Source organism: Cucumis melo, chromosome 8, assembly GCF_025177605.1.
Source record: "Cucumis melo cultivar AY chromosome 8, USDA_Cmelo_AY_1.0, whole genome shotgun sequence".
NCBI classification, from domain to species: Eukaryota; Viridiplantae; Streptophyta; class Magnoliopsida; order Cucurbitales; family Cucurbitaceae; genus Cucumis; species Cucumis melo.
The window spans coordinates 32,147,988-32,166,207 of record NC_066864.1 but is presented as its reverse complement, the minus strand read 5'-3'; the positions used below and the strand labels follow the sequence as shown (position 1 = coordinate 32,166,207).

The 18,220-nt window shown below is 31.3% G+C and overlaps 1 protein-coding gene and 1 non-coding gene across 2 annotated transcripts; both read right to left on the bottom strand.

The window, feature by feature from the left end:
- Positions 1-12,469: 12,469 nt before the first annotated feature.
- Positions 12,470-15,010, bottom strand: LOC103491144 (transcription factor DIVARICATA-like). The gene is made up of 2 exons (XM_008450974.3): positions 13,711-15,010; positions 12,470-13,233 (listed from the first exon to the last, which is right to left on the bottom strand). Exons 1-2 carry the CDS (start codon positions 14,127-14,129, stop codon positions 12,753-12,755), a joined length of 900 nt encoding a protein of 299 aa, XP_008449196.1. The 5' UTR covers positions 14,130-15,010; the 3' UTR covers positions 12,470-12,752.
- Positions 15,011-17,672: 2,662 nt separating this feature from the next.
- On the bottom strand, positions 17,673-17,745 carry TRNAA-UGC (transfer RNA alanine (anticodon UGC)). Its single transcript has one exon. It is a non-coding gene; the product is annotated as a tRNA-Ala (tRNA).
- Between the last annotated feature and the right edge of the window lie 475 nt (positions 17,746-18,220).

Below are 18,220 nucleotides of genomic sequence, written 5' to 3'. Positions count from 1 at the left end.
TCATATAATTACTTATAAGACTTGTAGAACTTGTTCAATCATCAATATATACATAAAATTGAAAGGGAAAATTATATGAAGAAACATACAGAAGTTGAAATGAATTTAAACTGATAAGAAGGGAAAAGGAAATTGAATGAAAGGCCCATATTTGCATTGCGTTTGGATTCATTAACAAATTCACCGCCTTTCAAATTTTCATCACTATCCCCAGCCTCATTTCCAAAGTTTTAAAGCGTTAGATGATTGGTTTCTTCCATCCCCTCGGATTTATTTTGTAAAGAAATTTTTGGTATTTCCAAAGTCATATCATTCTGCCTTTTTGGTATCCCTACACCTGATCTATTAGGCAAACTCATTACCCATTGAACCACAGACACATTTCTAGCTCCTTTTCTTATAACCTCTCAACCTCCTTGAGAACTCCTCTGTCGAAAGGGCCAACCAAGATTTGATTCTGGAAGCTGTCTCGGTACAATGGAAATTGAACTTAGAAGAGCTTTCTTATCATGACTGTTCACATCGCCATTTCTTGAGTTTGTTTCTACATTTCAGTCATCTGAGGCAACAGCTGCAAGGAGCTCATCATTATCACCCTTTGCTGCTTTTCGATTTCTTGAGGTAGAAATCATTTCACTGAAATAGAATTCAGCCTCAAGTGTAATTCAAAACCTGAGAATTTTACAAATATCAGAAAAGATGATGCAATTTCAAGTAGACAATCTTACAAGATTCAATTCAAACCTCTAAACTGATCAACTGACTGCCTTTCCTTGTGAACAGTAAGCACAATACTAGTTACAGGTAGTTGATTAAAATAACATTTGGCAAGTGAGACCAAATTACTGGATGGTAATTTCCAAAGTAAAGTTAGACAAAATCCAAACCAGCTTGCTAAAATGGTGAAGTTCATAGCTTAACCTACCCGAGTGGACCAATCGAATCAAATTCTAACATCACAGTCATTCCTCTCCGCTTAGCTAGCCTCTTAATCAATTTGTTAGCAAAAGTTTCCCCTGAATTTGAACCCCTACTTTCGTTCTGATACATTTATATTCAATTAATTAACTAATAAAAGAAACACCAACATAGTTATACTGTATATCCTACACTTGGTTTGATTTTAGAATTGTATGATGAAAAGAAACGAATTTCATCCCTTATTTTTTCATATTTGGTTTCAAAATCTCGTTAAGGAAAAACAGATATACAAGTTGATTATCTAATTTACAGCAAATAAGTTGATTCCAAAATAGCCTAAAACAAACATTTACGGATGAAACTCATAAAAAATACCTAAACCAAACATTGACAGCAAATAAATTAAAAGTGGGTTAGAAATGAAACTCACCAAAATAAGAGAAAACACTCAAAGATGATTGAATGGTTCAAAAAGGAGGAGCAACAAATGCATTGGAGGACCGACAAACGGCACTGGAGTGGAGTATCAAAGTAGAGCGGAAAATTTCAAAAGCGATTTTTTTTACAGGTGCTGTTCTTCGTGGAAGAGAAGGAAAAGTGAAAGCTTTTTTACGTGGAAGAGAAGGAAAAGGGAAAGAGGATAAGAAATTTAATGAAGGGCATTTTTGTCAATTCACCCATAAATTCTCCTAAAATTCTTCTTTTTCAAAAACTATCCCAAAATTCATTTAACCCTCCTTTTTTAACCTATTTTTGGCAATTTTCCTAGTTTTTAGTCACTCTTTGATATAAATTTTAAAAAAATAAAAAAATGAACCTTTTGTTCATGAATACAAAGTTTATCATTTCAAATTATTAAAAGAAAAAAGACGACACGACAAAAAACAAACAAAATTCTCTTATTATCTAATTATAAAATATTCAAAATTAATATAGTGTTGTTGATTATACCTTTTCAATGACCAACATGAGTATAATTCAATCAACATAAACTATGTACTTATCTATATATTGTTAATCGAAAAATATGTATACGATTAAAGTGACAAATCCATGTATTTCTATAATTATTATAGGTTACTATTCATATTGAAATATATTGTGTCTAGAAAACACAAAACACAAAATTGGTCCACATCCAGCTACAAGTAATTAAGAAAAGAAGGCAGCTAAACAGATGGATAAAAGAACAAAAACTGCAAAAGAAAAACTATATTAGTAAATGGCTAAGTCGCGAAACTCGCTCTCTTTAAGATGTTTTGCGGCTCTGCTCTGGATTGTACAAACAAATTGTTACCCCGTCGTCCCTAGGATAAAAGAGTCTCAGTCATCAGTTGATTTTGCACAGAAATCAAACTTGTAATCTATAAATCACTCAAAGCTTGATAGATACACACACAACTCAGGAGACTTGAACAAGAAGTGAAAGAAGAGAAGGTCGTTTTTCTGTGTTGTGTCTAGAAATGAAAATTGTGGGATGTATATATAGTGGTGGAGGATCAGCAACGGTCAAAAGTATTTAATTGTGAAACATCACAAATTTATTATAATAAAACGTTTAACGGTCAAAAAATTAATTCGTAACGTTTAACGGTCAAAAAATTAATTTGTAATAAATGTTAAAACGTTTCATAATTTCTTACAAATTTTTCATCCAATAATCCCCCACTTGAAAATTTTTAAAAATATTTTCATCGAGCAGTGTTTGTCTCTATAGTGTTGTGCTTAGGTAAAGGTGTCTGATGACTTGAACCTTTACATAGTGCCAATAGTTTAGAGTACTGTAAAGTAACTTGTAGTTTTGAACTTTACTTCTAACGCTATCGCACACACATCATTATTTGAGTGAAGTTCTAAAATAGCTCGTGCTTTATGGCCTTGCACGTATATCCAAGTTTAGTGAATGCTCTAGGAATCTACCCAAACTTCCATAGGAAGCGGCCCTCACTTCCACATTCACAAAGGTGAATCTATCAAGAGTACTTTTGTAGCTAGGTACCCTACTTAATATCAAGTATAGATTTCATTAAGAACAGATTTCAACCTCATCATACGCTTCAGGATGTCATGCTAATCACTAAATCATAAGAATGAAACTTCTAATTTATTTAGCATGATTCTCCTCATATTACTTGTGATCAGTTATTACCCATTGAACATGTTTCTTGGGATCTTCAGTCTTTCAAGTTTGGTTTACCTCACAGTAATTCAAGTTTTAATAGACTTGAGTCTCATTATTTCTGAGGTTTTAAAAACCTTTTCTCTAGCGAGTCCTTTCGTCAAAGGATTAGCCAAGTTATCATCAGACCGTACATAATCTAGTATCACTACACCAGTAGCGAGCAATTCTCTAATGGTACTGTGCTTATGACGTATATGTCATCTCTTACCGTTATAGTAACGGTTTTGAACTTTTGCAATAGCTGCAGTATTATCACAATGGATTAGTATGGCTGGTATCGGTCTTTTCCATGTGGGAATTTCAGATAGCAAGCTTCGAAGCCAGCTTGCTTCTTCACTAGCAGTAGCTAGTGCTATCATCTTTGACTTCATCGTTAACTAGGCTAAGATTGTCTATTTCTTGGATTTCCAAGCCACAGCTCCTTCTGCTATATTAAAAATATAGCTACTTGTAGTCTTTGAGTCATCTAAGAGGGAGTTCCAATCAGCATCGTTGTAACCTTCAAATACAGCTGGAAACTTGTTATAATGTAATCTTAGGTTTTGGGTTTTCTTAAGGTAGATCTCATTACTCTCTCTATTGCATTCCAGTGTTCTAGATTGGGTTTGTTGGTAAACCTATATAGTAATCCTATGGCGTAAGCTATGTTTGGTCTAGTACAATCAGCAGCATACCTCAAACTACTTATGATACTTGCATACTCGTATTGGTTAACATTGTCACCAATGTTCTCGAATAATTTCACACTAGAGTTATAAGGTGTACAAGCTGGTTTACTTTCGAAGTAGTTGTACTTCTTTAGAATCTTTTCTATGTAATGAGATTAATCTAAAGAAATTCCATTTTCAATTCTTGTAATTTTGATGCCTAAGATTACATCAGCTTCACCTAGGTCTTTCATGTCAAAGTTTGCACTCAACATAGATTTTACATCTTTTATGACATGCAAGTTTGATCCAAAGATTAACATGTCATCTACGTATAGGCATATGATAATACATAGTCTACCTTTAGTCTTATAGTAGATACATTTGTCACTTTCATTTACTTTGAATCCTTTTGACATGAGTAAGTTGTCAAACTTTTCATGCCATTGCTTGGGAGCTTGTTTTAGGCCATAGAGGGATTTATCTAGTTTGCAAACTTTGGATTCTTGGTCGTGAACCATGAAACCTTCAAGTTGTTCCATATATATCTCTTCTTCTAAATCACCATTTAGGAAAATAGTTTTGACATCCATCTGATGGATTAAGAGATTGTTCATGGCAGCTATAGATATCAACACTTTAATAAACGTGATTCTAGTGATCGGGGAAAAAGTATAAAAGAAATTTATGTTTTCCCTCTGCCTAAACCCTTCTGCTACTAATCTAGACTTATACTTATCTACTGGTCCATCAAGTTTGAGTTTATTTCTTAAAACTCATTTGCAGTCTATAGCTTTACATCCAGAGGGTAAGTCAACTAGGTGCTAAGTTCTATTTGATTCAAGAGAGTCCATTTCATCATTGATAGCTTCTTGCCATAAATTGACATCTATTGAGGATAAGGCTTCTGTTAGATCTTTTGGATCTTCTACGTTGTACATTTCGAAGTCTTCTCCAAAGTCTTTTATTGTTATAGCTCTCTTGCTTCTTCTAAGTTCAGGATCTACTTCCTTGTCTTGGGTTTGGATTCTAATTGAAGGTAGACTACTAGAACTTAAGCCCCTACTAGTTTGACTATTTAGGCCCCTACTATTTCTAGATTTAAAAAGAATCTTATCCTTGAAAAAATCTACATCATTTGATTCTATGACTACTTTGTTTTCTAAATCATAGAACCTATAGGCTTTACTATTTTCAGCATATCCTATGAAGACACATTCATAGGCTCTACTTGCTAATTTTCTTCTTTTTGGATCAGGTATTTTAATATAAGCTAGACAGTCCCAAGTTCTAAGATAAGACAACTTTGGTGTTTTATGTTTAAGGACTTTGTATGGTGAAGTTTTATTGTTTGATTTAGAAATCCTATTAAGAACATAATTAACAATTTTAATTATTTTACCACACCAAGATGGTGCAGCTCCTGACTCAAGTAAGATAGCAACTACTAACTCAGTTAGAGTTCTATTCATTCTTTCTGCTTTTCCATTCATTTCAGGAGAATAAGGTGCAGTAGTTTCGTGTATTATTCCTTTTAAGTTATAAAACTCATTGAAAGCAACTGAATCATATTCAGTTCCTCTATCACTACGAAGTCTCTTAATTCTTTTGTTAAATTGATTCTCTATTTCAGTTACAAAAACTTTGAACATGTCATAAGCATCACTTTTATTTTTAAGCAGATCAATAGAAGTGTAGTCAGAACGGTCATCTATAAAGGTAATTACATACCTTTTACTGTTTCTAGTTAAAGTGTCATCAAAATCACATAAGTCAGAATGAATTAATTCTAAAGGCTCTGTTACTCTAGTTACAGACTTATGCGAGGTTTTAGTTATCTTAGTTTGACTACAACATGCACATTTCTCAAAATCATGCAGAGATAACTTAGGTGTAAGATTTAACCAACTCGTATTGCTAATTAACCTTTTATTAACATGAAAAAGTCTAGCATGCCAAACATTAAAAGAAGATAACATGTAAGCAGAAGATACAATCTTATTAATTTCCAGATTCAATTTGAACATGTCATCAGTAGCATCACCCTTCCTCACAAAAAAATTGTTTTTAGTTAAGGTAAACAAGTCTGATCCTATGGTTTGTGTGAATCCAACCTTGCTGAGGAGATATCCGGAGACCAAATACTTTCGAATTTCTAGAGTATACAGAACTTCCTTTTACAAAAGCGTCTTGTTGGATGTGAATTTCAGTTCTACTTCTCTAATACCGGCCACCTTGGTTGTGTGATGATCTCCTAGAAGAATATTCTTATCCTTAACCTCATTATATTTTCTAAAAAGACTAAGGTCGTGGCAAACATGGCGGGATGCACCGGTGTCTAGCCACCAACCTTCAGGCCCCCTAAGTACATTAAATTTAGAAATCATAGCTACTAATTCATCTTTTATTAGATTCGCTTGCGAAGCAGGACGACTCATGTTTCTACAATTTCTAGCTAAATGACCAAACTTATTATAATTATAACAAACAATTTTTACTGTACTTCTTAATTGGGGGTTGTTCTATTTGTTGGATCATCGTTTCATCTTGTTTCCTTTCGGCTTCAGGTCTGGTTTCAGAACTGCAATTGGCTTCTTTCTGAAGATAGCGTTCACCTCTTCTTTTTTATCATGCTTCCTTGCTTCCTCCTCTATCCTTAGTCTCGTGATTAGATTTTCCAGTGAGAACTTCGATTAGAATTTTTAGTGAGAACTCCTTAGTTTTGTGCCTTAGGGTGTTCTTGAAATCCTTCCACAGTAGAGGTAATTTATCAATAATAACAGCAACTTGAAATTGATCAACGAGTGGCATACCTTCACTGATAATCTCGTGGGCTATTTTCTGGATTCCATGTGACTGTGCTTCCACGGATTTGTCATCAGTCATTTGATATCTCAGGTATTGGCTGACAGCATACTTCTTCGACCCAGCTTCCTCAGTATCGTACTTCATTTGCAGCGCATCCCACACTTGTTTTGCAGTAGTCATGGTACTGTAATAGTCATATAGTTCATCAGTAAGACCATTAAGAATTAAGTTCTTACAGATGAAGTCGATTTCTGTCCAGGTGGCGAGGTTCTTTAGTTGTTCCTCTGTAGGATCTTTTTCTGAGACATTCGGTTTTCAGTAGTATAAGCAGTGGCCTCCTTCTTTAGTGTGAGAAAAAATAACATCTTTTGTTTCCACCTTTTGGAATGTGCTCTTTCAAATCAAAATGGACGGTTGAAATCGGAAGACATCAAATTAGATTGGAATTGTCTGGTCATCATAGCAGAGAAGAATCGTTTTAAAATTGTTGTGTCTAGAAAACACAAAACTGGTCCAGATCCGACTACCACTAATTAAGAAAAGAAGACAACAAATGAACGGCAGCAGAACAGATGGATAAAAGAACAGAAACTGCAAAAGAAAAACTATATTAGTAGATGGCTGAGTCGCGGAACTCACTCTCTTTAAGACGTTTCGCGACTCTGTTTTGGATTGTGCAAACAGATTGTTGTCCCGTCGTCCCCAGGATAGAACAACCTCACTCGTCAGTTGATTTTGCACAGAAATCAAACTTGTAATCTATAAATCACTCAAGCTCGATAGACACACACAGCTTGGGAGACTTGAACATGAAGTGAATGAAGAGAAGATCGTTTTTCTATGTTGTTGTGTCTAGAAATGAAAACTGAGTGATCTATATATAGTGGTGGAGGATCAGCAACGGTCAAAAGAATTTAATTGTGGAATGTCACAAATTTATTATAATAAAACGTTTTAAAGGTTAAAAAATTAATTTGTAACGTTTAACAGTCAAAAAATTAATTTGTAATAAACATTAAATCGTTTCATAATTTCTTACCAATTTTTCATTCAATAATATCATAAAAATTATATATGTTTGGAGGTTAGTGGTTTGGTTTTCACAATTTGTAAATAAATAATTTAATTTAATCATTAAACATTTGTAATTAAAAAGAAAATAAAAAAGATCAAGAGACACCATTCCAACGTTGACCGTTGAAGCCTTTCTTAACATTATCGGGCCCATAAGATCACGGCTTGAGCCCATCTAAATCTCTTTTTTTTTCTCTCTCTTTTTAATTGTTATTATTATTTTTAAGAATAAACTTTCATTTAGAGTTTTTTTAAAATTCAACATATATGATTTCTGAGAACAATAGAATGAACAAACTTATATATAAATATTATAGAATATTATGAAGTGTATGAAATTTTGTCTATATTTATAAATAATTTCAATGATTTTATTATTTAGAACGATTATCTTTTTTCATAATATTTTAGTTGATTCGTGATTGGTGTATGTTGAAGTTGGTAAATTGATTAATCATTTGGATTTGTTTTCACCCCACGTTTACTCACATCCATCCGTAGTTTAAAAAAAATCAAAGTCTTCCTCTTTGTATGTCGTCTCTTGTTTGTTGCCTTCGTCATCGATCCTCTTTCAAAATCTGACACTCTTCCCCTCAAGTATCAATCTATAACACCCTTTTTTCAAGATCAATGTGGGTAAATATTTTATTGATTTTTTGTTGTGTATTTTACCTAAAACAATGTGGAGTTAAATACACTAACCTATACACAACAAAAATAAGGAAATACGGAGAATAATTACTCCTAACAAAACCTAAGTTACAATTAATGCTTTGTGTTTAGGATATGGATGAACCAATATCACATTCAAATGAAGAAGATTCCGAAGATATATATATGAAAGTATGATTAAAAAAGATTTAAAGGAATATAATGAAGATCCTATTTAATTAATAAAGTTTACATTCATTTCCAAATGACTCAATAATATAGATTAAACGTATTTAGCTTTGAACAATCTTATATTGAATGATTTGAGAATGCATGTCATCTCTTACATTTTATATATAAAAACATAGTTGGATCCAACCCTTAAACAACATTATTATTTATTATTAGTTTTTTAATGAACTAACATCTTTGGGAGGTTGAATATTCACTTCACCATACTTAATAAAAGCAAAACCCAAGTTCTACCACACCCTTTCTAAAGAATATTTAAATTTTAGATTAAAAGGCAAAGGTTCGAACCTACATATTTCTCATGAAAATTAGGATCAAGCTTAGTTTATATATATTTGTGAATGTCTATACTAGTTTATACACACTTCGACTAATTATATTAATTGTTGACCTTTTTACTATTTACCGAGACCATGTCTTCTTTTTACCATTAGTCAACCCCTAATGGTTTGGTTATGATGGGAACCCAGTCTATGTTTGTCAATCTAAACATAGTTCAATTGATTTTTTTTCCTTAAATACAACAAATATAGAATATGAAAATTTAGATTTCTAATCTCACGAAAAGGATTACACGTGAATTACCACTAAATTGTGTTTGTGTTAGCTAAGAACTAACTTAAATCGAGTTGTAGTCATTAATTAACAAAAGAATGCAGCTTGCTTTAAGAAAAGTTAAAAGGAACATCTCTATCCGTCTCTCTTTGGTTTGTTTGGAGGATTATTGTGTGGTGTTGGATGCAACAAATAGTATGAGGAAGCAATAAAGGTGCAGGAAGAAGGGCCTTCCCACTATCATTTCAACAAACTTCCATTATAATTTTAAATTCAAACAGTGATAGTGACTAAATATGAACCCTAACATTTTATATATATTTACTCCTTTTATATTGCACTACTATTATTACTTTTTCTTTTTTTTGGTTTGGAGCATTAAGAAAAGATACTTTTAGAAAGAAAAATAGAATAGGGGCAAACTAAGGCTGCTTCAATGATGAGCAAATAGAGTATCATGTCGGAAGTTGATGGTAGGAGAGCATTAAATCACAACTCATTTGTCAACTTAGATCAGTTGTGGGAATCCTAACAAATGAAAATTAATATCATATATTAGAGAAAAAAAGATAATATTATTAGGATTTGAATGCACGATATATATATGTAATTTGTTATATGGTGGTTCGAATGATAAAGAAGAGTGTTGACCCACAACCTTATTTAGCATTTGTATCTGACACATTTAATTATTTATGATTATTTACAATTATGATTTTAGAGTTAAAGAAAAAAAGTGCACTATATAAACTTTCTAATTCTAGAGGCTTCATTTTAAGTGCTTTGTGTATTATGTAACATTCTCTTTAATAAATTAAAATTGTTCTCCTTCAATCCTATAGATTTATTTAACAAACTGTTTTGAATTATGTAAATCTATCCGTTGATTTTCTATTATTCTTTACATTATTTATATTCTTTTTTTTTTTTATCGATTTCGTAACATCAAGCATTATAAAAATTTCAAAGACGGAAGATGATAGACTATAATAGATTAATTATATTACTACTTCAGCAAAGATGGAGCTCAAAGTAAGGAGAGTTGATGAAAGTAGCGATTTAAAGTTTCTATGAATATAGACGTCAAATAACAAACGAAAGTAATACTAATTCTCACTCATGAAATTCCTTTTAATATAATATATCTAAACTTTAATATTTTTACTAGTATGTATGCCCATTTTTTAGTCGAGAAGAGCATTTCCTTTCCCAAACAAAATTATTATAAGATAAAGCTTGATCTCATGATTGGATATGTCGATTTTTTAAGTCAATAACGAAATCTCTCAAGATGAACTTAATCTTTAAACACATGTTACAGTTTTCCTATTCAAGTCTGAGTGGGAATGCAAATTTCTTTTTTTATCACCTAGAGATTTCGTTAATTTTTTCATTGGTCAAACAAGCAAATAAATTAAACATACATATAGACTATTCTTCCATTTTTGAGAACTCTTCAATTGTGTTATTGAAAATTCACAAACTTTTAAAAAGGGGTCAAAGTGATATGCTTGATTCCTTTTGGAAGAAGAACTCATAATATATATGTATATATATATATATATATATAAAGGGCATAGAAGAGACAACTGTTATTGTCTTGTCAAACAAATAAACAAAAGAGAAAACTTTTTAAAGTCTTCTCTTTTAAAACCACTATTAGGAATATTCCATTTAGATTAGATTACTATTTAAATTGCATTTTTCCTTTTCCCTTTGTGGATTAATACAACCACACACATATATATAGAGAGAGAGAGGGGGGGGGGGGGGGGGGGGGAGGGTTAGTTAAGTATTGGATGCTCAACTTTTTACATGACAAGTTTAAGGTTTAAACTTTTTCTTTCTCAATTAAGGTTGATTAAAGAAAGATTAATTCTTTTAGATGATCATTCAAAATAATGTTTATTTTGGTAGGGCGAAGAGAACTCTTTCATATTTTATTGAAGTTTATGTAACAAAAAAGTAGAAAAAGTATGTGTTTGATTCATGTACAACTCCTCTTATTGGACTCCAAATATTGCTATAAAAAAAAGAATATAAAAGTCGATTTATATATCTCAAAACATTAGGAGTTAAAAGTATAACAACGGTAGGACAAAAGATACAATCTTAACTCTTTAGAGTTGAAGTCATGTCAATACCACTGAGTCAAATTCACTTAAAAGAGTTAGTCATAATATTCTAATTGTTTATTTATTATTTTTAACCATAGAATAAAAAGAAGAACATGACCAAACTTCCTCGTTTGAGATTTGGGTGTGGCGTATTGAGATTATCTCTCAAGATTTCATTATTTAACTTTGATCTTTTCTCAAAAGAATATTATTACTAATCCATTTCTACATCCATATAACTTGTGTAAATGCAATAATTAACGCAAGATATTAAAAAAAAATATTGGAATATAATGAATAGTAGTTTTTTCTATGAGAATTGGTTTCATCATTTCACATTTCTCATCGTTAGATAATTTAATATTAATTTATGAGTTATTTTCAAATATACTTAAATGAACGAAAATATTTACAAAATATTACAGTCTATCTATAATGAACCGCGATAGACCAAAATAGATTACCATATGTGTTTATCGAATATAAATAGATATAGATGGTAGACTATCATAATATAAATATTTTAAAAATCATCGTTTAAAAATAATTTCTCTTAATTCAATTGAAAAGAGAATAAATCACAATGTCCGAATTAATTTATTTATATAATTTTAGTATTTAATAGATTATTAATTAGGAGTTTATTTGATAGAAGACAATGTTTTCAAGTGATATGCATAATGTGGAAGTGAATTAAATAAAGAAAAGCCGATTATGACACCTAAAGAAACCATAATTCCATTTTACTAAGCTTCATTGAATATTTTCTTATTAAATATTAATGTTAATATGAAAATAGTCTCTTTTGTTTACTTGGCAAAGGATGGAGATGGACATTTGTATTACCCTAACAAATAATCAATGTGGGTCTAAGAATAAAGCCTCGTTACAACAAATGAGTGAAAATAATTGAGTGCAAATATGTAGTTTGACCCAGCAATATATATACATTTCGATTGGCAGATGAGAATAGTATAATTGAGTACAGGTCAATGATCATTTTTAGGCGTTAGTTTTCATATTTTTAGGCATTAGTTTTCATTTTTTAGTACATTTTAAGAGATCGAATCTTCCATCCCGAAGATCATGTTAATTACTGTTTAGTTAACTTAGCTTCGCAAATAAATTTTGCAGATTTTTCACTCTTGTTTGATGGCTTTCTATATGAAATCATTGAGCACAGTAAAAGGCTAATGGTATGTAGCAAAAATCAATTTTCTCGACGAATTGACGTTTGATCAAGGCCTTGGATTCTCAACATGTTAGAAAAACAAAATCACTAGAAATGATCATTCATAAAGTTAACCCTGAATCATGATCTGCAAAAGCAAATCTCTCCGTAAAGCCTAACAACAATGCACTAGCTTTAAGTTTTCTAGTTCTCCTCATCAACATATTCACATCAGAGCAACATGATACACAACAATCATATGATAGAGCAATCCATGATTGCTAAATGAGATTGATTCTTTTAATTAATAACCATATCCTAAGTTCTAACAATCAAAAATCTCCCAAAAGAAAAAAGAAATGAAAGGAAAAAGTTCAATGATAATGTTGGTGCATTGGTTGCATCTGAAAAATAGTATAGTAAGGTGCAATCGGAGATTCATGAATGGTTTCTTTCAGCAAGTTCTGTTCCTGTTGCTGAGTTCCATTTGAAGGCATAACCATAAACATGTTACCGTTCGACGAGTCAAGAACTTGGTTCAAAGATTCCCAGTCCAATTGCTGTTCGGTGCTGCCAACCATTTTCGACAGCTGATGGAGGTGTGTAGCCATTGCAGCAGGATCTGGGGATGGAGGTCTGTTACAATCTCCTAATGGAGATTTCACATCGGGGAGATTGACGGTCGTGATGTCGTGGATGCTCGATCTTCTCTTATCCTTTCCACCACTTAGCTGTCTAATGAAGTACTTTTGAGCATGACTAGCGACTTGTGTTGGTGTTCTTGTTGTAACGAAATTGCGAGAAATGTTTCTCCAGTCACCTTTACCATATTTTTTAAGACCCATCAGAAATTGCCTGTAGTAGTAAAACAAAACACAACCCCAAATCAAAAGCTGAACAGCCATGAGATGCCAACAAAACACAAACTCAACTGACAAAGACATGGAACTATTGGATATATATATATATTCCTTTACACAATTTCTTAATCAAGACAGAGCAAGACAAAACACTGAGGGCATGTTTGTGGTTAATTTTAAAATGGTCTGATTCATTTTTATTTCATGTTTAAAATTACTCTAAAACATGTCTTGAATTCTTCAGAATTAAATGTTAAATTGATTTGGAATGATTAAAGGCATGTTTTGGAGTTATTTTAACTCGATAAATGTCCTAAACAACCCTCTATTCATATAACATTTCATCAAGAAACTAGATAACAACAATCCTCTAAATCATACAACATTTTAGCATCAAGAAACAAGATAACAACAATCTGAATGAAAATTCTCATTGAATGATAACAAAACAGAGAACAGAGCTAAAACTTACCTGTGTTCCTCTTCTGTCCATGGAATTCCTTTCTTCCTTTCATGATCAGAAGGTCTAGTAGAGGTTCCTCTCTTAACACCAGAGCCATAGAAATGGCTCAACCCATCAAACCCATGGCTGCTATCAACTCGTTCCAATGTAAACGAATGACGATTAGCATATCCACGAATTGGGATCAAACCAGCCTCTATATCACTAACATCTTCCTCCAATTCTTGATACTGCTTAATCACATCACCGATGGTTTTCCCGGGAATCATGGCGGCAACTTTAAACCATCGATCGGAAGTATCTTCATCGTACAAAGCCAAAGCATTCTCAAACCGTTTGTTCTCCTCGGGGGTCCATTGGGTTCCTTTAGTTTCTTGAAATAGCCAGTTAGAATTTCGAAGATAAGAAGCTGGAGAAAGAAATTCCATAGCCAAAAAATAAAAAAGAAAAAACTCTCTCTCAAAATCCCAGAGAGGAAATGCAGAGGACTGGAGAGCTTTTTTAGGTCATGAAAGCATTAAAAACAAGAGCATCTGAGAGGAATCAGTGAAGCCTTTTCACTTAGAACAGAGAAAAGAAAATTTTGGAGAATCTTGAAAAGACTTCTTTTACTTTTCAGAGCCCTAGGAAGATTCGTGAGAGGACCAAAACAAAACCCTAGAAACTCAGTTTCAGATCCAATACAACAACAAAACACAATTACAGTAAATCAATAATCCTTCGTCGCCATAGTTAAAGCTGGGATTGTAAGAGAATTACAAAGGGTACTATTTATGTTTCAAAAAACAGTGAATAGAGGTCGACCCATTAGAGGAAAAGCAAGAAAAATGTGAAATCAATGGGAAAGAAGAAGACCCAGATGGAAAAAATGGAAGACCCAAGAGATTTAAAACAGAAAAATGGTGAAAAATGAAAGGGAAATTGAGGTGTATGAGAATGAGAAAACCCTAGCTCTTGTAGGTAGTGATGGGAGTGATAATGGATGGGGAAAATTGGGGGTTGGGATCTTGAGTAGTGTGAGTTTGTGTTATGTAAGGAGGAATGAAATGCAGAGAGAATTAAAGAGAGTGAAAATGAAAGGTCAACAGTGTTGAGTTGTAATTGGTGGGTCTGGTGATTGTGGGAGCTGATTCTTCACAGAAAAGTTTTAGAGAGAGAAAAGAAAAAGAAAAGAAAAAAAAAAAAAAGACAAAGAGATGCCAATTGCCAAACCATTCCAAATCAAAATGGTGGTTGTGATGACTAAACTTCAAAAGGTTGATTTCAAAAGTTGTTTTGAATGCCCAAGTTTGAGTTTAAGTTTGAGGTGTTAGGCCATCCAGCCTTAAATTTTAGACTGAAAATGTTCATAAAACATGAATAGTCATAAGATATCTTTCAAAAATTGTAAAAACAAATCTTAAAAAATATATTTAAATTAATAGATAAAGTAAAAAATTTACACGAATTTTCTAAACAATAATTCAAAAGTTGAAAGGGGTTTAGACATTTAATTAAACCAAAAGATGCCCATTTTTCAACTCATTGTATATTGTTTGGAGAGATCCCTCATCACATGGCTATGAATTTAGGTTTAAAAGGTAGGGTGGTTTTTTCTTCAAAGTCTGTTGGCTCTATAAATATTTTGATACAAAACTTCAAATATAAGAAGACATATTACATAATATTAATCCCACAAATCCACCACTTGTTTAATATATGCTTATACCAAAATTAAATAGATATTGGTGAAAATGGAATCTCAATGAAAAGGTGGCTATAATAATTGTAACCACTATTGCCCAATAGAGTAAAGAACCCAAAAAGATAGAGAAGAATCTAGACTTTTTTTTTCCTTTAATATTTGCAAAATTAAAAAAAAAAAAAAGGCTAATTAGAATTTTTCTCTTTCACACATTGTACATAATTAAGAATCTTTGTCAATTTGGTTTGAAGAGCAAATTTGTAGAGTATTTTTGGATCAAATGACATATTAATGTTATTACATTTATATACTTGAAATTATCATGAAGAAACTTATGGTTTACAAAAAAAACACACCCATATAATTAAAGTTGTTCAAAAAGAAAAAAAAATTCGTTAAAAAAACAACTTTTTTAAAGATACCATAATGCTATAAAGAATGTTGATTTGAACCTACAACTAACTTATTCACAATCACTTAAACTATGTTGAACGCTATAAGTAACAACGATGTTAATTAATATAATTTATATAGAAAAAAATAATGATTTATATCCTAAATTTTATAGGTTGTATTAATTTAAACCATGAACTTTTATAAGTGTATCATTTACACTATTCATTACGATATATGCTTGAAAAAACATTCACGAAAAACTTTTATTGATCAAATCCATAATATAATCATTTAATTATACTTTTTGTAAAACATTTTCAAACGGTTCATCCATTTACTATAATCATCTATTTCGTAAAACTAAGATTTTAAACATTCTAACATGTTTTAGAGAATCAATGCATTGATGATTTCTAAAGGTAATGGTAATGAAAAGTCTAGATAATTGATTCAATCATAATTTCACACAAAGTGTAAATTGATACACTTATAAAAGTTTAGTGTTTAAATGATAAAACCTTTAAAATAATTTACGGATATAAATAATTTGGATGATATATTATTAGTAAAATTAGGTTTGATAAGTTAAGACATAGGGATTTGGAGAGTTGGGAGTTCCAAACAATAAGGGACACACTAAAGCAAATGCCATTGGTGGTTTGATGAAAAAGGAGATTTTCATAGTACTTATGGGCATTAATGACCCTAAAAGTGAGTTTAAAAGTTGATCATTAATCATAAACAAGATCTAATGGGTTAGGTAGGAATGAAGTACATTCTTATATTATAATTATAGTCTTAATATTAAAATAACAATCTTAGCTAAAACAAAATTTATATTAAAAAAAAAAAAAAAGAAAACAATGAGTATAGTCCCACACAACCAACATTTTACAGGTATCAAAGGAATAAAGAAAGAAATTAAAAATATATATATATTATGTTTTTCATAGATAAAAAAATTGGACATTGAAGTTGATGCATAATTTGTCCCATTTCCTACATTTGGCTTTACATTATGTGATTGCTTTTCTAATATGTTGGGCACTTTGAATGAAAAATAACAAACCACTAACAAATTATATTCTAATATTCAATTTTTTTTTTCTTTTCTGGCAGCCTTATTTAATTTTTATAGTATAAAATAATTAAAAAGGAAAAACAAAGTTTATTATTTTAGTAAAAAATTATTTCATGTATGGAGTGAAAGGGGACATGTGTAACTGTGCATAAGTGAAGTGCTTTTGTTGGCTCTACTTTTCCTCTCTTTTTTTTTTTTTTTCCATCATTAAATGTTTTTTTATTTATTTATTTTTGTTTGTGTGTTTGTGAGTGCTTGTCCACCTAGCAACTCATATGCATTTGTTTTACTTTTCTTTTGTTAAGTGATTTTGATGTTTAATTGCCATTATTGAAATTAATATAATTAGATTAACTTAATAATTTTTTTTTTACTAATTTCAATTATACCTTAAAATTTTGGTGGATAAATTTATGAACTAAAATGTTTACATAAATTTATATTTTAATATTATCTCTTCTTTTGTTGATATTCGGTTTTTTGAGTGGTCAACGCTTTTGTAACTCGATCGTATATTAATTTTCTAGAGTCTCTTTCATTTATTCTCTTTTTCTTGTTTTGAGTTTAACTTGTGTACTTTTTCCTTCTCTTTAAAACATCTTGGTTTTGGTTTTTGGGTAAACAACTCCGTTTGTAAATCCTCTAATATAATTGAAGAGGACATTGTTAGCAATTAATTGACTTTGATTTATATGATTATTAAAAAAGTTTCAAAATGCATTCATGTCACAAAGAATAAAATCTTCTTTAAACAAAACCCTAAACATCTATGTTTGAACAACATAGATTAAGAAAAGTTACAACGTTATATGGAGATGCGGGGGATCGAACCCCGTGCCTCTCGCATGCAAAGCGAGCGCTCTACCATTTGAGCTACATCCCCATCTGTGCTCATAAGTTTTATTTAATTCTTTTTCTTGTAAAATGTATAGAATCTACCTTTGAAAACTTAGTAAAACAAAACTTTTGAAATATCAAATTTACTTAATTAGGGTTTTGTTTGTTTGTTTTTTTAATCCAACCAGAAATTTCCACCCAGTAACAATATAACATATTTGAAAAAGGGGAAAAAAAAAAAGAAGAAGAAGAAACTTGGTTATCTCTATAGTATTGGGCCCTAACGACCTATTACACTGCATGCTACCCAGTAAAGGCCCATTGAGCTATTTAATGGGCCAATCATGATGTATTCAGTCCAGTAAGCTCAGTGCCCGTTTAGATCGACTAGGGACGACAAACAAATACTCGTTCTTATTTAAATACTTTTGATCAAAGTAATTTAAGTTACACTTCAAATTATTCTGAATAGTTGTCGAGCACAATTTTTTTTTTACAAAATGTCTTATTTTTACATTTGA

Excerpts from the sequence above, each read along its gene's own strand:
- LOC103491144 (XM_008450974.3), bottom strand. The coding sequence starts at position 14,129 with ATGGAATTTCTTTCTCCAGCTTCTTATCTTCGAAATTCTAACTGGCTA. Across the intron at positions 13,234-13,710 it reads TGGACAGAAGAGGAACACAG|GCAATTTCTGATGGGTCTTA; the intron begins GTAAGTTTTAGC and ends TTACTACTACAG.